This window comes from Oppia nitens, unplaced genomic scaffold, assembly GCF_028296485.1.
Source record: "Oppia nitens isolate AA-2021 unplaced genomic scaffold, nextdenovo-longstitch-racon4-pilon3 scaffold2_pilon_pilon_pilon, whole genome shotgun sequence".
Lineage (NCBI taxonomy): Eukaryota > Metazoa > Arthropoda > Arachnida > Sarcoptiformes > Oppiidae > Oppia > Oppia nitens.
The window spans coordinates 7819825-7841778 of NW_026533210.1; the positions used below are offsets into that span (position 1 = coordinate 7819825).

The 21954-nt window shown below is 28.5% G+C and overlaps 3 protein-coding genes across 3 annotated transcripts in view; all 3 read right to left on the reverse strand.

Moving 5' to 3' along the window:
• Window positions 1-1513: 1513 nt before the first annotated feature.
• LOC128955990 (kinesin-related protein 4-like) lies at window positions 1514-12198 on the reverse strand. Its single transcript, XM_054301671.1, has 6 exons — window positions 10759-12198; window positions 10309-10440; window positions 8917-8995; window positions 4624-7718; window positions 1728-4565; window positions 1514-1666 (listed from the first exon to the last, which is right to left on the reverse strand). The coding sequence occupies exons 1-6, from the start codon at window positions 12061-12063 to the stop codon at window positions 1514-1516; spliced, it is 7602 nt and encodes a 2533-aa protein (XP_054157646.1). The 5' UTR covers window positions 12064-12198.
• Window positions 12199-12653: 455 nt separating this feature from the next.
• On the reverse strand, window positions 12654-16282 carry LOC128955991 (ovochymase-2-like). Its single transcript, XM_054301672.1, has 8 exons — window positions 15949-16282; window positions 15724-15857; window positions 15207-15563; window positions 14497-14669; window positions 14270-14408; window positions 13718-14214; window positions 13402-13631; window positions 12654-13334 (listed from the first exon to the last, which is right to left on the reverse strand). The coding sequence occupies exons 1-8, from the start codon at window positions 16159-16161 to the stop codon at window positions 12654-12656; spliced, it is 2424 nt and encodes an 807-aa protein (XP_054157647.1). The 5' UTR covers window positions 16162-16282.
• Window positions 16283-17239: 957 nt separating this feature from the next.
• Window positions 17240-21954, reverse strand: part of LOC128955992 (G-protein coupled receptor GRL101-like) — a 56893-nt gene continuing 52178 nt past the window's right edge. The window contains exons 23-24 of the mRNA XM_054301673.1: window positions 21789-21935; window positions 17240-17281 (exon numbers count right to left, since the gene is read on the reverse strand). Of these exons, the coding sequence (XP_054157648.1) occupies window positions 17240-17281; window positions 21789-21935 (189 nt within the window). The remainder of the gene's footprint in view (window positions 17282-21788; window positions 21936-21954) is intronic.

Below are 21954 nucleotides of genomic sequence, written 5' to 3' on the forward strand. Positions count from 1 at the left end.
TTTAACTAATATAAACACATATAGTTTTTTGACAAAAAAAAATAATCGCTATTTTTGATTAAATTATTATTTGTTATCAGTTTTTTTTTAATATTTAGTTAAGTATAAGAAATAGTGTATTAATTTATTTAATAATGAGATTCACACGAAAATAAAATCTATTGCAGAGATTATAGTCAATAATATAATAGTAGTGTTGAGTGAATCAGACATTTAACGTAACATTTTGTCTCTACTCTACACTAGTTATTACAGTCAATATATAGACAGAAAAGTGTACTCTCTTTTGAAAACATAAATACAGTAAATAAGTATTAAATAATCGCATCATTGAATATCACGTAGACATCAATAACGTCATGTAATGCAATAATAGTAAACATTTTACTGGTATTTAATAATAATATGCAAAATAGTTGCACACATGTTGTGTATCATTGAGAAAGAGAGAGAGAGAGAGAGAGAGAGAGAGAGAGAGAGAGAGAGAGAGAGAGAGAGAGAGAGAGAGAGAGAGAGAGAGAGAGAGAGAGAGAGTAATGTTATAATGCTTTTATGAATATTATACAGTTTTATAGTAAAATTTTATTTTTTTTTGTTTGTTAATATTAAGCAAAAAAACACTTGTCTAATTTTTATTTTAAAAATTTGTTGAATAGTTTAAATGATAAAAATTTCTCTGTACATAATTTTTTATAGGCAAACAACAAAATAAAAAGTTTAAATAAAAAAAGTTGTTATTTAGTTATATGACACTACAAAAAACACACATACAATGTATTGTGCAATGAATTGCATTATATTATATGTATTTATTAGTACCAAACAGTTTGCTAATTACCTCACCTGACTTATAGAGTGATTCCTAGCCTTGAGTTTTATTTTATTTTTTTTAGTTATTTTATCACAAATACATGTATTATTATTATCTGTTTGGCATTGAATAAAAAATGCGGTAAATAAGTGGCACTTGTTTTTTTATTTCATATATTTTTTCTAATTATTTTCTATCATATTTTGCAATCAAATAATAATAATATGCACTTTCACTCTGTTAGCAATTTCCTGATATCAATATTTTAGGGTATTATTATTAATAATAATAATAATAAGTTATTATATGATAAATGTCATACAATCAAAACTTGCCATAAATGTATAAAAAAATAAAACTTATTTTTTTATTTGATTTATTATTTTATTTGAAAACCAAAATTTAAAACTCTTTTTTAAAAATACAATACAATAAATATTTATGATATAATAAATTACTTAATGATAGATATCTTATATAGATTTATGGGGGGAATTCAATGACCAAATGATTTGTTGATTAAAAAACAAACAAATGAATTATAATTATTAGAATAATTAAAAATTAGATATTTTTTGTTAACAATTTTTTTTTATTATTTAACAAATCATATGTTTTAACAAATCACTACTTGAAATACAATGTTTTCTATACAAAAAAATCTACAAATAATAAAAACCAAAATAATCGAAATAAGTTTTATTATACATTAGTTTCACTCCTGAACCTCGACACGGGTTGAGGTGGTACGGGTCGTGTTGACGGTGGTATTGCCAGTTTGGAGACCAATGGTCGTTGTGTTGACATCGATGATGTCACACCACTTAGGGCTGGTTTTGCACCAGATTTGTAACCCTTTTTTAAAAGTGATTGAAAACAAATTTAATAATAATTTAATAATTATTGTTTCACTTACTTCTTGATCCGAAGGTACTGGTGATGGTTTTCCAGACTTTCTGGTCGGTGAAAGCGCCCGATTCGGCGAAGTCGGTCTCTTCTCTTTTTTGTCTTCTGTTGTCTGCAAAGATGAGGAACTTCTGCTGAATGTCTTCGACAGTGTTTTCGAAATCTTATGTTTCAAAGAATTTTCTTTCTTTTGTCTTTGTTTAGCCAACTCTATAGGACTCTCTTCGAAGCCATGAACTGCTAGCGATGTAAGACCTGCACTGGCAATACCCCCTCCAATTGTCGAGTCTTCTATACTTCTTGTCTTTTTGATGAATTTGAATAGAGATTTCTTGGATTGTGGAACAGCTGGTAGTGATGTATCTGAATCAGCACCAAAAGAGCCTTCACGAGTGTATCTGGAATGGGATGCATCGGATTCGTAACCACTAAGAGCGGTAAATCCACGATAATGACCGGAAACTCGTAAATTACTGACACTGGATGTGGGCGTAGTGTTGGCCGAGTCTCCCGATTCCCAAATGCGCTCTTGAGATGCACCTCTCTGTCCGGATGCGCCGATTTGGTAGTCGAGAGACACACTTTTCTTGGCCAATGCCTTTGGTCGCGGCGGAGCTCTGATTATTTCTCTTGGCAGCGGAAGTGGTGCGCGAGATAATGACTGAGAAGAACCTCTCATTACAGGCATATCCTGGGCAGAGATAGTCCTCTTGAATGCCACCGAATACTTTAATCTATCGACATCTCTGGTCGGAAGCGATAAGTTTTTTATTTCGTCACTTTTTGTCTTGAGATTTGTCACCAAATTTCTTAACTCTACAATATTGATAGCATTCTGTGTTTTACGTCTCCTAACAACAGTAGTCGTCATCGTTGTTGTTGGTGTTGTCTCACTGTCCGGTGGTTTATCGGGTTCATTGGGAATCAATTTGGTGATCTCTTCGATCTCACCAAGTATTTCATGTGCTTTGTTTTGTATGTCAAAGGCAGAGAAGACAGTGTTCTTCCATTCCTCTCTTTCTCCTTCATAAGCGTTTCTCTCGCGTCTAAGTCTCTCATTTTGTGACCTGACCTTTGCGTGCGCTTCTCGAAGATCCAGTAAATCCAATTGCAATTCACTGACCCGTTTATGTGTGTCCTCCGACTCTCTATCCATTCCAGACTTCAAATCTTGTAATTGTTTTCTCTGTTCGAGTCTATCCTTTTCCCTAACCTTTTCTGTATTCATTAGCTTATCTCTCAAGTCTTGTATAAACTTTTGTGTTTCTTGTAGTAACCGTAGGTTTTCCTGTCTTTCCTTATCCCAGGCCAACTCCAGTTTAGTCTTCACATAGCTTCTGGTCGAACCTCTAGCTGTGTCCAAAAGTATACGTTCTTCTAATTGATTGATTTGTGTCTTGAGTTCAGCGCTCTGTATTTGCCAACCGCTTCGTTCGGTACCGAATTGAATCTTAAGATTTCTATTCTCAAGCAGAGCCGCCTCCAGATCCGATCTCAACGATAATAATTGTGCCGCTATATCTTCGACTTCATCTTTATATTTGGATGCCCGACGTAGACTGGGATCTCTATTTAATTGATCTTTAAATCTATCTCTTTCATTGGCCAAGAATGCTATCTGTCTCTGCAATTCATTGATTTCATCACCCATTAGTCTCATCCTTCCCTCATATTCTGCATGAAGTGCTGCCACTTCTCCCTTATGGGATGTCTGTGTGTGTTCTAATCTAATCTTATATTCTTGTAATTCCTTGTCTTTTCCCGTAATATTTACAGTTCTGGTCATTCTTTCGACTTTTTCCATATCCGCGATCTTCATCGCCAACTCATCGCAACGTTTCCTTAAGTTATCCCTTTCCGTCTTCACATGTTTTTCTTCCTTTCGATACGATTCCAATAGACTTTCCTTTTCATTGATCATCTCTTTGAGTCTTAAGTTTTCTTCGATAACAAATGACGCCCGACTGACCTTAGACTCCAGCGATGCCGACCTTTCCTGAAGATCTAATTTCTCTTTCACCCATTCTTTCTGTCGTTTCGATAGCATATCTTTCAGTGATTTAATTTCCATAAGTTTTTCGTCATAACTCTTGCGTATTGTGGACACGGCTTCAGCCAATGTTTCCTTTTCGGTCACTAATCTGGACTTCATTTCCAGAAATTCTTTTTCCAATAAATCATACTTATTGGTCAACTCTTCGTATTCCTCTCGCTCTTTAGTCAAATCTTTCTCCAGACTAACCACTTTATTGTTGGATTCGTATTCAGTATTATCCAGTTTTTGTTGACTCTTCCGAAGCTCTCTTTCCATTTGAACAATTCGTTCTCTCGTTTGAAACAATTCCTGATCTTTGCTCTTAATTGTCAATTCGTGTTCTTTCTCCAACTTTTCTCGTCGTTTACTATCACTTCTTAGCTGTGACTCTAAGTCGCTTAACCTGTTCTGGAGGTCATCTCTTTCTTTACGTACTTGAGATGTATTAACTCTTAACCTATCATTTGATTCTTTCAATTCTCTATTGGCTTTGTCTAACTGGTCGTTCAATTCGCTAATCTTTGACTTAGAATTATTAGTTTCTTCTTTCAATTGTTGTAACTCTAAGTGGACTTCCTTTCGGACACCATTGACAGCAATCTCTACTTTTTTTGCCGTTTCTTCTTTCAGTTTCAACTCTTTCTGTTTAAATTCTTTATCTAATTCTTCATTTTGTTTTCGCAAATTATCCGCTTTGATGGTCATATCATTTAATTTTTTCTTCAATTCATCGATTTCTTTCTGCATGACTGTGGTTACACCACCACCTGATTGATTGCTATTAGCATTTGATTTCAATTTTTCTCTATCAAGCTATCGATCAATTTAAACATTAAAAAACAATTTAAAAATAATTAAAAACAAACTTTACCTCAATTTTCAATTGTTGGGAAACTTTTTTCAAATCACTTAACTCTTTGGTAATTAAATCACATTTGTTTGTCATTTCTTTTAAATTGTTATCACTTTTCTTCAACTGATCTCTAGTGGAATCGCATTCGTCTTCAAACTTTTCGTTTTGCATTTCAATTGTCTTAAATTTTTTGGTCAACTCTTCTTGCAATTTATTCAAAGCAATTACCTTTTGGCTCAGATCTTCGCTCTTCGTTTTCTCACGAGTTAATTCTTCTTGAATATCATCCAATTTGATGGCCAACTGTTTTTTCTCGGCTTGTAATACATCCAAGTTATCCAATGCACTCAAATCGAAACCCTTTTCTTTGCTAAATGAATCCATTTTCATCTGCAATGTATGGGATTTTTTTCGTTCGTTTTCAAGTTCTTTGCGTAGTTTTTCGTTTACTTGTAAAACGCCGGAACCGTTTTGGGTGACACCACCCGAACCATTGTAATGGTTATCCGGATCACGTTTCACTTCACTTAGTTCTTCGTTCAGATTTTCTAATATTAAGTCTTTTCCTTTGACAGTATTGTGCAAATCATTGATGTCTTCTTCCATTTCTTTAATAATCTCTTTCAACTCTCCGCGAGTGGCCGTCTCTCGGACCACACGAGTCGGATGCCGTTTAGCGGACACCGTTTCCTTGAGTTTCTTATATTCTCTATTAAGTCGATTGCATTCAACATCCGATTGTGATAATCGGGCGTTAAGTTCAGTTATATCTGTTTCTTTGATTTTCAATTGTTTTTTCAATGTATTGATTAAATCACTTTCTGTATCACTCATCAAAAAGTTCAAATTAGGCTGCGATTTGCTGGCCATCAGATCTGATTTAATGTTTTCGCATCTGCGCTCCAAGTCTTTGATTTTATCCTTGAGCTCAATATTTTCCACTTGAAGTTGATCTGCCGGTCCGGGCGGTGGCTTTCGACTAAGTCTCAACTGATATCTCTTGTTATCATTGATTAGTTTGTCGTTTTCATTTTCCAAAGACATAAGTTTTTGTCTTAAAATACTGGCCTCTTGTTCCACAAGTTGTAACTGTCTTTTGAGATCAACCTGTTGTTCGGAATCCAAACTTCTACTTCGGATAATAACTTTAGACGCCTTTCGTCTGTGAACTTCAATCTCTGTACGCAGGCTTTCGTACTCCTTCTCTCTGTCCACTAATTTCTTGCGCAGATCTCTTGCCTCGGCTTCAAGTATGCGAAACTTGTGCTCATAGATGACATTTGGTGGCGAACCGGGCGGTAGTTCGGGCATCTCTATCTTGACCAACGGTTGCGACACAAGTTTGTCCTGTAAATACTTGATCTCTTGTTGGAAATTATCGTTTTCCTGTTCCAACTCATCCGTTTTTCTTCTCAAAACAATCATTTCTTGTTCATAGAGTTCCAGATTGAGTTTCATTTCATCGATACTCAACTCGTCTGTATCGTCGTCGCCAATATCTCCACCTTTCTTTGACTTTTGATTAACCATTTTCCTGATCTGCATCGACAGTATCTCATTCTCCGACTCCATTGTCGACAATTTTTTCCGTAAAGTTCTTGTTTCTTCTTCAGCAAATTTCATCTGTTCCTGAAGATCTTTTTCCCGTTCCATAGTGTCGTACAAATCTCTGATCACTTGTTCGTAATCTTTTCCATCGATAGATACCGATGGCGATAGTTTACCCGTCGACAACCGATTCAGCGACTTTTGTTGCGATGGATTTCTTCCTTCAGTCAACTGTTGTTCCAAAACCACCCGTTCCTCTCTTAGTGTTTCAATTTCTGCGTGTAATCTAAGCGATACTTCTTTAGCAATCGACAGTTCATTTTCCAATTCTTTCATCTTTTGTTTGTCGACATCTATTTTTGTTGTCTCCAATAGATCTTTAACTTTCTTCTCGAGTTCTAATTTATCGTTTTCCATGACTTCGATACCTCTCTCAGCCTTCTTGAGCTTAAACTGAAGAACTCGACAATTCTTTGACGACGATTCTAACTCTCGTTTCAAAACACGAAATTCTGATGACTGATCCTCTCGAAAGTTATCGTGAAGTTCTTGGAACTCAATCTCCAAAGCTTTGACATCTTTTTTAATTTCTTCATTTTCTTCCGTCAAATTCTCCACCAAATGTTCTGTTTGTTGTAATTTTAGTCTTAAATTAGTAATCGTTTCTTTGAGTTCTTTAGGATTATCCTTCTTCATAACCTCCACCTCTCGAGTCAGTTCTTTCACTTCAATTCTTAGGACATTCTTTTCATCTTTTAATTCTGTATTCAATGCTTCCAATTCTCTACATCTTCCACGAAGTTTTAATAGTTCCGATGCAGTCTTTTCGATGGCCTGTTTGTCACTTTCGGTGATTTGTTTGGCTCTGTTTTCCTGAAGTTTTTCCATTCGTTTGATTTTTGCCTGCAATTCACTGTTTTGTTTATCCAATTGTTTAATACTGTCTTCAGATTTATCTAATTGTTTCAAAAGACTAGAAATTTTTGTCTGATATTCTTCAATATCGGCAGAACTGGCGCACAGAGTTGTTTCAGTGGTATCGGTAAAAGCAATGCTTTCTTCATCAGCTTCTTTGGCTTTTGTGGCAGTTTTAACCCGAAGTATAAACTCTACATCCGGCGAATCTGTGTGATCTTCGCCGCCGCCCAGATGTCCTCCACTTTCTTCTGTTTGCAATATTTTTTGTATCCGTTTCGGTGCCGAACTCTTCGGTGATGGCGATGACGTCTTGTCGTTAAAGTCTGCTCCTTCTGGTTCCAGTCGAAGCTCCGATGCTTTAGTTCGGTTTCTTAAAGAGTTATTGTTTAATGAAACGGTTGCCGATGTTGTGGAAGTAGACGATGTAGTCGGTGTTGTTGTGTCCGTTGATGATTTAGGACGAGTAGTCCGCCGTCCGCCAGGACTTGTTTGTTGGTCAGTACCGGCGGTAGGATTGTCGTCCAATTTTGGCAGTTCTCGAGTTCGACTTCTAAGTCGAACAGTTGTTGTGTTTTCTTGTGAATCATCGCCAGAAGTGGTTGGATAGGAAACTGATGGCAGAATAAGACTATTGGACTGATTTTTTTCTGTTTAATTAATTAACAAAAAAAAATTATCAAAATTTAAAAAAATAAACTTTATATACAGTATATAGTACTGTAATATACTGTACTGTACGGTATATAACTGTCTAATTAAAATAAAAAATCTCAAAAACCTATAAATAAAGTTTGATATTATTAATGATAAGAAACAATTCCGGTATCAATATTTAATTTTAAATTAATTTAAATTATAGTTAATTGTCTTAAAGTTAATAGTTATTTTAATTAGTTAAATTAATATTTATTAAATTTTTATTTTATATACAAAGTATATATTTATAAACAATTGTATCTAACATTTTTATGTTACATACTTTAATAACAATATATGACAATATAATTGTAACTAATATTAATAAATGGCTAAATAGTTTGTATATTTGCCAATAAAAAACACTATAATTGTATAACACTATACATTATTAGCTATGCTTTTCATTTTGTAGGAGAAATTAATTTTGGAAATTAAGTCTTAGTTTTATGAACTTATTATTTGTGTCACAGCCTTATGTGTTATACACAAAAAACAAATTTATTCAAATAATATTTGTTTATATGGTATAATTTAAGGCTTACTGTCAGTTAAAGTGTATTTTTAAATATCACATTATATTATAATGGATAATTTTGAATAAAAATAAATATATACATACAGTATATATATATATATATATATATAAATAATTGTTTAGCAATGTTTTGATATCCAATGATATGTAAAAACAAATGACTAGATTTATATGTTTATTTATGATGAATAATATAAATATTTTAACGAATCATTTAATTTTTATAAAAACAAATAATCACATATATATTATATATTTGTTTTTCTAATATAAATTTAATTTTAGAAAATTTACTTAATTTGTCTTTAATGATAAACATAAAAATAAATAAACTAAAGAAATCCTGTTTAAAAAATCATACAGAATTTGGATAAAAATTTTAAATAATAATAAAAAATAGACTAAACAGACATTAGTGTAGAAAAATTTTAATTGGATACTAAAAAAAATAAAATAAAATTATTTCTTATCAATTGCTTAAAAAAATTCCGTCAAATAAAAGCAAACAAAAATTTCTCTGACACTATCAGTGCTGAGAAAAATGTATTTTTTTTTTGGTAATTGATTTTACAATTTATTAGATATTTTTATAAATAAATTATTTGACTCACTATTGGTGGTGTCGGCACCGGAAGCGCTCTTTTTATTATCAATAGTTGGCTCATCTTTGATGACATGTTCGCTATAATCCTTAAAACATCGTCGACAACGAGTAGGATTCACACCATGAGCTTTAAAACCGGGACAGTTAGCACTCATGTCAGGAGGACATACATTTGATTTTTGAAAACAAAAAATTAATCAAATATTAAACATAATAATAATAATAGATAGATATTTATGCGGAATATTCTCGCAGAATATTAAACAAATCCAGAATATCAATACATTTTTTGTGAAAAGCTTATAAAATATTTATCATTTTTATGTCAATTAACACATAATTTTTTAATCTAATATTTGATATATATTTTATTATTAAAGTGAGTGTCGCTTCAAAAAATACGACTTCTCCTACTATTAATAAAACACATTTTACTATTAAAAATATTTATCTATAGATACAAGAAATGAAGTGAAGGCTGAATGCGTTGAATATTTTTGTCGACCAAACGGTGCTATTTTTAGGCCGACACCCATTCAGGAACCGTATGTTATATTATTATATTAAATAGTTATAGTAATACTGTAAAGTGTGTGCTATATCTCCCAGTGTTATGAAGACATAAGTGGATTACCAGAGTATATAAAATAAATTATTTGTTTTTACTATTATATTATTATATAAGTCATTATATTTAATGCTAGTCTCAGACAAACATATTCTTATAGAGCTATTGTCGGGAAAAAAGGAGTTAATGAAAACTAAATTTTATTTTTGTAAATACAATGTCTTCGGGAAAAAACAAATAAATAAATAAAAAACTTTTGTTGGTTTCATTGATATTTAATCAATAAAATCTATAAACTATAAAAAAATCATTTAACTTTTTAAATTAATAATTTTTTTCTGTTTAATTCTGGTAATAAAAATTAATTAACATTTTTAGCAACTTTTAAAAAAAAAATATTATAACATTTAATATCAATAGAGAGCGCTCTCTCTCTCTCTCTCTCTCTATTACATGTGATTGTGTTGTTGTATTGAAATGCCAATTGATTGTACAAAACCATTGAATTTGCATTTAAAAAGTCTATTATTATATTTTACTTATTATTATTTATTATTATTATAATAGTAATACAGTATTACTTATACATAGAATAATGATAATACTATAATAAGCAAACAGTTATAGCGTGCCATCACTAGCATTGGTCACACATTTATTTAAGGGACACAACAAAAATGTTAGTCGACTTCATTGTATGTATTGATTAAAAATAAATAAATAAATATCAAATCAATAATTAGTTTGTGATTTGCATTACATTAAGGGATACGACAGACAACTGGGTGTCGGTCTGCTAACTGTCAGTTCACTGTCACTCATCTATTATACGGTTTGGATAATTGTTATACCAATGGTTAACGACAAGCATCTGATTCGTGAGTTTTTTCCCCGCGAATCAATGGCACTGTCATTAGGAATACCCATCGGAATCGGAACCGCTTTCTTCATGTTTGTGGCCGTCTTTGCATTCATTAAAATGAAAAATGTTTGACACAAAAAAAAACAATACAAATATTTTCAACCATAATATAAAGTCATTTAATTTATTTACCAAAAAATAAGTCACTATTTTATATATGATATATAATAGTCTCTCCACAAAAAACAAGTGCAATGAAACAGTATTTTTAACAAAAATATTATTATTACCGTAACATACGGTAAATATCGCAAACAAATAAATACTTTTTTTATACTTATTTCACAATAAATTATTTAAAATAATTATTTTTCTTTTTTTTGTTTTCTAAACTATTATTATTAATATTATTATCATTTGATGTCAAAAATGCGTCCCTTTTTCTTCTGTCTCTTAATATTCCTCTCTTTCTTATCAGTCTTTCTTTGATCAATATTTCGTTTTCGTTTCTCACTCTTGGCGTTCATCCTCTTCTCCAACGCTTCCTTCCTTTCCGACCATTTCTTAGCGCTCTTTTGTTTCAATTGTTTTTTCTTTTTAATGGATTTTTCAATCATTTTCGAGCTATTCTTAACTTTGATGCCTTCACTCCTGTCGATGGCATTCTTCCATAACTTTTTCTCTTTGAATTGTTTAGCTTTCATACTATCCGTTGCCTCCAAATGAGACAATTTGTTTTCTTCTATCTTTGTTTTTGCCAACAATTTCTTTAATTTATTCTTTTTCGACAATTTTTTCGTTTCACTTAGCGATTCATTAGTCGAAAAAAAATCAAACTTCGAGTAAACAATATTTCCGTCGCTATTATAGATTTTCGGTAACTTTTCTTTGACTTTTTCAGGAATCGTTGCTTCCGTGTCCTCATGTACTTCGCGTTTAATCTTTTTGTGATTGTTTTTGATTATTGTTTCCATAGAGTCGTCGGGCTTTTGGTCATCAGTTGTCGTCTGATTTGCATTCAATTGTTGTTCACTTTTGATAAAACCTTTCTGTTTCTTAGCTCTCATTGAATTAATTCTCTTTCTTTCAGTTTTGCTTTCTCTCAACGACTTTGCGTTTATTTTCTGACCTCTTCTCGACTTTAATTCAATAATCTTTTGGTTCAACTTTTGCTTTAATTCTTGCATTTTCTGGTCTTTTGAATTGATATTTAATTTCTTTGTTTTATTTGAGTTATTCGTCTTTTTGTTGGCATTACTATTGCCGTAAAACTCTGAAGCAATATCTGATACACGTTTGTCTGAATTGGGATCCAATTTAAACCTCAAATGTTTACCCTTTGGCCCAGATTTTGTATTGTTGGCCATTCGCTGCTTCTTCTGGCTGTCCATCGATTCCATTATCTCGTCGTTGCCCTCGAAGTAGATCTTCGGTGGAATAAAATCGATGAGCGCTGAAAAGTATTTGCCATTTTCGGCGATATCTGCCATCAACTCGTTGTTGATGTTCCCGGTCTTCACTGATTTGGCATTTGTGGTGTTGACTATCGCCGACTTATCGTCAATTGATTGAATCGTCTTCTTTTGGTCGACAATCTGGTTGTTGTCTTCATCGACATCTTCGTCAACGTCTTGATAGCCACCATTGACACCATTTGTTTGACGGCTATCTTTAACAAGTGTTTTCTTCGGTGTCGACTTTTTCTTCTTGTTGTTTGACCTCATGGTGTGATCACCGAAACTGATGGTTAATAATAATAATATTATATGATATCTGAAGAACAACTAATTGAAAGTATGGTATGATTTTGTAAACACATTTAAATCCAATGTATTATTCAATGCAATGACAAACACATGCTTTTTGAATGTAATGTAAAGTATTGTTCACTACATTGACATCAATGACGTAATCAATGAATAAGTGATGAGATTATACAGAATCGGAAACTTTTTTTTTTGAATATCAATACTAATGTTAAACCAATTTATGTATTAATTATGTAAATATAATTTAATTATATTTAATCTAAATTGTTGGTTATTTATTTGTTGTCCAAAATATATAAATTTTTTAATTAAAGTTATATCACTTTCACTAATGAGATACAATTAAAATCAATTAATACGACAATTACTGGTAATGTTTTTTGTATACAAACTTTTTACTTTTCAAAAGTTTTCAAACAATTTACTATTAAATAATTTAAAACATATATTATAGATATAAGTTAACGAAATTTTTAGTCAATAAATGAAAACTTTATTTTGCAAAACATTTCATTCATTTTTTAGTAATTCATTTGTTTAACCACTTAAGCCGTTTTGATGGCATTGTTGGTTACATCGCGTATCCATTCGAGAGTATACCTGACATCGCCAAAGATACTGGGGTTACCACTGACACAACCACTCGATGATTGATACGAATAGACACCAAACAAATACATACGACCCTCAAAATACTGCATAAGTGGTGCCCCTTCATCACCGGTACACATATCTTTTTTGTCTTCCTGAGCGCATATCATTGAATCAGTCAAGTACTTGTAAATTCTGGAGCACTGGGATCTACTCGATAGATGTAATTCGACTTTTCTCAACACTCTACTGCCGGCACTGTTAGTCGAAGTACGTCCCCAACCGGCGCCGATGATCGAAGCGCCCACTTTGTATGGCGTATCGCTTCTCGGCAGACAAACGGGTCGGTTCTGCGGCAGAAAGCCTTCGGCAGTTGACTTGAGCTCTAGAATTGCAAAATCATTGTCGAGCGGAGCGTTTTGACCAAATTTCGGATGAAATATGATTTGATTGACTCTATAGACACGTTTGTTTGGTTCACTTTTGGTCACATCGTGTGCGCCGACAATCACTTTGATATCCGGATTGCGATTTTTGTCATAAATTTCTTTGAGTTTATGTGCTGAAGTCAGCACAACATTTGCCGCAATTAGTGAACCGCTTCCCATAATTTGGTTATTGACTGCAATTACGACCTAAAATACAAAGTGATTGACAATTATAATTATGACATCCATTTATTCAATACAAATAAGTTCATACAATCCATGGAAACTCTTGAGGTATTGTCTCTGTTCCGCCGACAACTCTTTTTGATAATTTATGGTTAGGAATACCGCAACTTTCAAAGTTCGGTTGAATCGGTTGGTCAATTAAATTGGAGGTCGAGTTGTCTGCCAAACAATAGGTGCCGTCTCGGGTCTTGTCTTCAATCCATTTCAAATAAGCTGAGACTCGTGTGTAAACTCCCGGATAGTTCTCACGCGCGCATCCTTTGTCGAAGTAATTGTTTTTTTTATTGAAATAAAAAGTTAATATAATATACAGTAGATTAAGTTGACAATCAGATATGACATACCGATACCCCATGAGATAATACCAACAATATTGACTTTTCCGTTAATTTTTGACTGCAGAGGACCGCCTGAATCTCCCTGACAAGCGTCTTGTCCTTTGATACCTCCGGCACACAATTGTTTATCGCTGACCAAACCGGCGTATTTGTTCTCGCATTTGGCCAACGAGTACTGCGGTAGTGTTACCTCGTTTAGCCGATCACTGGTACGTCCGCCTTCATCAGTACGACCCCAACCGGATACCCAGAGACCGTCGGGATCGTCGAGATCGCTCGGAGGTATACAAACGGGTTCTATGTTTTCGTTGTATTGGATCGGATTCTGGAGCCGAAGCACTGCGATGTCATTTTTCTGGGACACAGAATCATAGTCATCGTGTAATTTGATCGCCGATATCTTCAATATGGGAGTCGGCTCTTGTAGACTATGCTGACCAATACGTACGCCAATACTTTCGGGATTTTCATCCACCACGCAGTGAGCAGCTGTTAATACGTATCTATAAAATATTAAAATTTTTATTATGTCTTTTTTAAAATTAATTTTTTTTATACAAATTGTTTATAAGAGCGCCGCCACAGAAGGGAGAGCCACGACTGGATCCAATTGATACCATCCATGGATAACGATGTGCAGGATTTACTTCACTACCGCCGACAATGCGTTTAAATCTCAGATTTTCTTTACCACAAGCTTTTAAATTGGATATAATAATAATAATCATTAGTTAATTAATTTGAAAATCAATAAGTTATAAGTTATACAAAGTTTATTGACTTACGACAACCCTCGGGCGTAAGCATCGGTAGTCTAGCCGGTGCTGATTCAGGTCTGTCGTGTTCAACAAACTTTGCCCGAAATCCTTTGGCAGTGTTTGCAGAGTTTGAGTTGAATTTAATAAGCATTTTGTTTGATGTGCTTATTATAGGACTGGGATTCTGGTTACCACAGAATCTGTATGTCAACATTGAATGTTATATTTTTTATTATTAATTAAAACTGTGAGTATGTTTTAACTTTTAATATAATTAATTATTTTTATATACAATATATATTTAACACGGATCTATATTATTAATTGATTTTTTATTTATCAAACACAGATAAAGTAACTTGCTAATTTTGTGTTTGAATATTATTAATAATACTATATATTTTTTAGCTTTGTATGCTTTTTTTAGATAACACATTAATTTATATAAATAGTTTAGTAGTAAAATTAAGATTAACATATTTGTATTAAAATATACATTATTAGTATGATAATTAATAAATTAAATTAGCAATAATTAGTTATTTTTAAAAGTAAAATTACTAATTGTGAACATTTTGTTAAATGTTATTTTGTGACACATGTTTTTAAATGAGAAATAATTACACTAATTAGTTATATACTAATCAATTATCATTACTAAAATGTTAAGGAATTATCATTAAACTAACAAAAAAAAAATAAGTTAAAACAATATATATATATTTTTATATACAAACCGTTGAACATCGACATCAAAATCGCCACTTTGACTGACTAATAGATAATCTTCGGCACAGATGTTGCTATTGGGGACATTGATATCGATTGGACCGTCAAATGTGAGTTTAATAAATTTCCCATTTGGCACCTCTATCTCCCAAACACAGGTAGTTTCTTCGTCATAATTGTTCGGATAGTTTGGCGATTCGATGGTAACATCTGTTTTGTTGACAAATTTTTGGGAACAATTGGATCGAATAATATCGGCGACAATCTTGAATCCTCTGTCCTGTTCTAAGTCGTTACCTTTGAACTCTACCCGAGCCGTACCCGAGTCAGAGATCATAGTTTTGCCCGCATGTAGACCACAAAATCTATACAGATTTTTTTTAATGTGAAAACATATGGATAGACAAACAGAAAGATAGTTAGAGAGAGAGAGAGAGAGAGAGAGAGAGAGAGAGAAAGAAAGAAAGAGAGAAGCTTTAAATATAAGTAAATAATTAAATAATAGATATATTATGTAATGCATACACTCTGATCTCTCCCATTGGGAATATTATTTGTAAATTAGATTCATTGCAATGATCTGATGGCTCTATAGCTATATATTCTAATTTGATTCTCAAACGTGAAGACAATTGTTGGATCCGTTCGCTTAAATTGACCTAAAATTTGTTTTTTCGTTTTATTAGTTTAAGTTAAAGTTTATAAAAAATTATATAAACATTTTAGTTGTTGTTGTGTTAAATGTCATACCTTTATATCATAGTTAACTCTATAATTTTTAGGATAATGTTTTGTTGGAAAACCTGGAGTTTGCAAAACAGTAGACGTGTTGTCATCGTTTAGCACAACCACTAGTGTTTGGTCACCACCACTAATATGGCTATTATTCTGTGCACTTAATAGTGAAATACAAATAAAACATTTGATAAAAACAATAATAGCTATGTTTTCACAGAATCTCATTATTGGAAAGTCTTATTGTTTTGTTTGTTGTAATATTATTTGTACTTTAATTCCGTAACCAATATATATATTTATTACAAACCAATTTGTGATCTAAATGATTATTTGTAAATTACTAAATAATACTAATATTACTATAATTTTTTTCATTATTATATTATAGATATTTTTTTTATAAAAATATGTTTTTTACTGACACTCACCTGATTTTACAACAGAATTATTAATTGCTTAAAAACACTTAAATGATTTAATTATTTTCCACAAAATCATTGTTATATTTTTGCAATGTCAGTAATAAAATTGTATGATATTTTTTGAATTAATAGGTTTTTTAAAATTACTTAAAAAAGGTATATGTTTGTAAATTTTAAATAATATTTTTTTAAATTTAATATTTAGTTCTTAAATTTTTCCAAAGTATATTTAAGTTATATAAAATTTTCATTAAATAATATTTGAATATTATAAATAAATTGCTATTGATTAAATTATTATTTTTATTGTTAATTTTAAATAACATGTAATAGTCTTTTTAAGGATTAATTTGGTGATCAAACAGTAATTTAGATATAATTTTTAAATAATTTATTAATGAAAAATTACAAAAATAATTCAGTATTTACAATAGTGCTATCAATGATAGTTTGTAGATTATCTATTAATTTTATTAAATAAATAATTTTTAATTAACTTTATAAAAATACTAATATAATATATATATATTAATAACTCATTGTGACCTTATTACCAATATGTACAGTAATAATGATTAATTTATTAAAAAAAAATTAGACTACATATACAGTTTTGTTTATATCATTTGATTATTTTGAAAAAACATCAACATTACAACTTTATCAATCAGTAAAATATTTATAAATATATAATATTTATTTCAAGTAAATAATAATAAGCTATAATTATATTATATAATTTTTCCATCATTATATCAATAGTTAAGATTATTAAAACTATGAATTTCTATTGAATTATAACCATAAAATTGATAATAGTTTAACAATAGGGTTATTGTAAGCTCATTGTAAGTGAAGCATTCAATTAAATCATTATTATATTAGATTCTCAATGGAGTTAATGTTGTATTAGATTTTTCAGCCTTTTATCAGTTGATATAATGAGAGTGACATTACTAGAGATCAGATGAAAATTGAAGGGAAAACTCATTAAATAAATGAATCTTTTGCTTATAATTTGAAGCTCTTATTAATTGCTTGACTGACCAAAACAGACATATACTCTAAATATAATATAAATATATAATTTATAATCAAAAACTATATATGTTTTTGTTTCCGAGAATTTTCATTATAATTTTTTTTATAATCAAAACATAATCAGTTTATAACCAGTAAAAACAATTTACCATGACTTGTAAAATTACTAATTAATTGTTTTGCTTTTGTGTATTTACACTATTTTATTGTTTTAGTAAATATTTAATATACACCGGTATTATTTTATGATATAATAAAAAACTAATTGACTTAGAAAAATAGATTCGGCGATAAAAAAAATATTTTAACTGTATTTTAAGTAATACCTATAAAAATGGTAAGTCTCTGGTGACTATACCCACTCACTCATTATAATAAATGATTTTAGTTATAAATATAAATTTAGTTGTTTTTTAATGTAATTGTTAAGCTTTTTATTGTTATCTAAAAATAGTTTTAAACTTTATATATAAAGTATATATAATATTATATAATAAAAAACATCTCATGATATTTTATAATATTCAACACATTGTTAAAACAGTTTAGTCAACTGTAATATTATTAAAGCGTTTGAATGTAAATTTAAATAAAAATAAAAAATATTAGAAAATTGAATATATTTTTTCAAAATAGTCAACGATTTTGAGCTTTTTTTATTGTTGTTTGTTTTGAATTGAAATTAGAACTATTGATTTATTAACTTTATAATTTATTTATTTTAAAACTTTTTTTATCCCCAGAAACTATATGGCTTGAAAAATTATTTTTTAGTAGTTGTTTATTTTGATGGACATTAAACCAAAATTTTTTTCTTAATATTTTTTCTGACACTATAGGTAGTGGATTCCTATTGTGATATTTTATTATTATTATTAAGTATTCAATAGGCAAATTAGATATTGTAGATTTTTTGTATAGTTTTTTTTATCAATATATAAATTTATATATAAATTATAAAAGATTGTCACATAATAGTTAGACACTAAAATATGTGATTTATTTCCAAAATCTTATTAAAATATGATAATCAATCAGTTGCTACTTAAGTGTCAAAAAAAATATTTCATTACATTACATATTGATAAAACTGGGGATTAATTTATTAGTTTTATAAATTATAATATGTGTTTAAGAAACTTTATATACAGTATATCCTTATTATTTTACACATAATTTTAAAAAAAATAATATATATTTAAATTAAAATAATAAAACATGTTGTGACCATTGAATTGTCTCTAAATCAGTTAACATTCAAAACATCGATTCACAACAACAAAAATATTTATATACTATAAAAAAGTTAAAACTTTTGTTTGTTTAGTCATCTATTTTTATGTTTTGTTGTTTATTGTATATCATTTTTCAAGGATAGCAAACTAGAAAAATAAAGGATATAGTATTTTTGACAATAGGATAAACACATGAAATGAAAATATATAAAAATATAAAAAACTAAGACATCAAAAAAAATGTTGCAATGATAATAATTTGCGATATATAATAATACAATACAAATAGTCAATATATGATATAAAATATAAAGCACAACAAAAATCAAAAGTTAAATCAAAAAGATTAAGACAAAAGAAGCGTAAAGTATTTGATGACATTTTATTGAAATAAACTTTTTTTTCTGTCTATTATATTATGTATGTTTTGCCAAAAAATAACACTAAATTTGAACTTTATATATAAAATAATATCAAATATTAGAAGGGATTTTAATCCGATTTAATAGTTATTAAGGATTTAATACTTGAAGACAAAACAAATATAAGTTTTAATATAACAAGAATTATTTATTATACAATTAATAATGTATTTAAAAAAATTTATTAAAATTATAATATTATAATAATTGTCGTGTTTTTAAACAATATTAAAACATATGAAACATTCGTTTATTACTTTCGAAATTAATCTGTGAATGACCTAAATATATAGGATATTTGATATGAGATTTAAATTAAATTTCGCCTAATTTTGGACTTTCTCTCTCTCTGAAATTAATTAGTTTTATGTGATATTTTATGTGACAAAATAAAATATACATTATATAAGAAAATCTTGTTTATCTATAGTTTTTTGGGATGTATTTCTACAGTCAAATAATATAATAACAAGACGTTATCTTAAATATTAGACATTCAATAGGAATTACAATTGATTTTCACACACTTTTAATTCATTGTTACTGTAATACGATTTATGCGAAATCATAGTATTAAATATATTTATATTAAATAACAAATGTATTGCGAAATTTTTATCAGTAAGTATTTACATAACATTTGACATTGTTATAGGGATAATGTATTAATTATAATAATAAAAAGTTATAAATAATTTCAGTACTATATAAATATAAATATTAATTTAAAATATGTAAAATAATTTTTGTATAAACAAACTTTTTACTAAATAATAGTTTAAACAAATACTAAGATATATTTTGTGTTATAAAATTTTCAAAACTACTATCAACAAATATATTAATAAATGTTATAAAACATTAAAAAATGTTTACTTATATGTTTTGATTTGTAAATTTTTTCCATACTTTTGTATAACAATTTTAATAAAATTTATGTTTTATATTTTTATTATTATTATAGGTATTATTGTAATGAATTAACATTATTTAAATCTATTTTACTTATTGTTATAATGTTATTAAATTTATTATTAAAGTCGTTTCTACATTTAAACTGTAAATTAATTTTTATAACAAAAATAATGTTAATATACTTATTACTGTATATTAATACTTATTATGCATTTTTTTAGAAAAGTAGTTAACATTTGCTAACGTTTGACATTTATTTTCTATTATTTAAGTATTATACATAATTTATGTGGTGTTTTATCTAAAAATTTTGCTTAATCTTAAATTTCAAATTTAGATTAGTTTAACTTTTTTTATACATTTGAATTTAATTATTTTTTTATTAAAATTTTTAAAATCAAAGTTATTTTGTATTATTATAATAATCTTTATGTCTTTAATATTTTTTGAAAATAGAAATCATGGAAAGGCATTAATATAATACTAATAAAAATACAAAAAAGATTGAAAATATTTGACTTAGATTAATTTTTGTTATAATAATAGTCAGCGTTAAAAATGACTATGTTTTTAAAATCAATATTGAAATTTTTAAATTTTAGTTATTTTCTATTTAATTTATAATATTATTACTTAAATTTCAAGTTTGATTTTTTAGTAGACAAAATTATACATGACTTTTCAAAATGTATATTAATATAATAGATTACATTTTTTTTAAAAATAATAATATATATTTTTAATACTTAATGCATAAAATATAACTAAAATTATTTAATATTTTTTGCTATATGATAAAATTGAAAATAATAAATTAGTATAATAAAATTATTGTATAAAAATAATTATTTTATAAATATTATATCAATGTAATACTTTTAAAAATTTATTAAAGTACATTATTATTTCAAAAAGTCAAATACTTAATTATTTAACTAAAAAGTTATACTAAATTATAAAGTAGTTATCTTAATATTAATGCATTTTTCTTTATATTATTTTTAAAAAAAAATATTGTATAATAAATTTATAAATTATTTAAAATAATTTTTTATTAATAAATAAATTATATTAAAAATTACAATTCAGTTTTAACAAATAATATATATTATAATTACATAATTAATTATTTACATATAATTACCAGTATTTTATACAATTAGAAAAATACAATTTACTGTAATATAGTTATTAGTAATAATAATAATATATTGTTTGTATGACATATTTACTATTTACAATTAAGTTAAACTTATTATTATTATTATTATCAAACATGATTAACAAATTTATAATATTATAATTATTATAATTTTATAAAATTAAACAATCATTTTATTTGTAAATATATTTTTTCCAACCAATAGACGGACGGACAACAAAATTGTAGTTCAAAATGTTATCTCTTTTTTCAAATATAATATCAGATATATATATATAAAAAAATATTTTTGTTAATTACTTTTTTTAAGATAATTATTTTATACCATTTTTCTCTTATAGTATTATTGTATATATAATAACTTTAGAAAATAATTATACTTTATTTTAAAAAATAAATAAATATTAAGTAGTAAAGATAATGTGGTAAAATTAATTTAAATAATTATCTAGTTAATTTTGTATTAAAAAAATAATATTATAAGAGATAATAGTATTTTTTTGAAACATTATAGTTTCTACAAAATTTAATAATTAAATAAAAAATAATTATTTATATGGCATTTTTGTTTAGTTATTAAAATTTATATAAAAGTAGTTTTAAAATGGTGTTTAACTGTATGATTATTATTATTATTATTTGAATAATTATTAACGTTTCGGGCTTTGAAACTGCGGTTCAATGACGAGGCGGCAGTTGTCGGTGAACTAGTCTTTCGATAGACAAGGTTTGATAGTGTATATAGAGTGGGATTGACGGCCGCATTGAGTGGCAGTACAAAAACGGCTACCCAAGCAAATGCCTAAACCATGAGAGAGAGA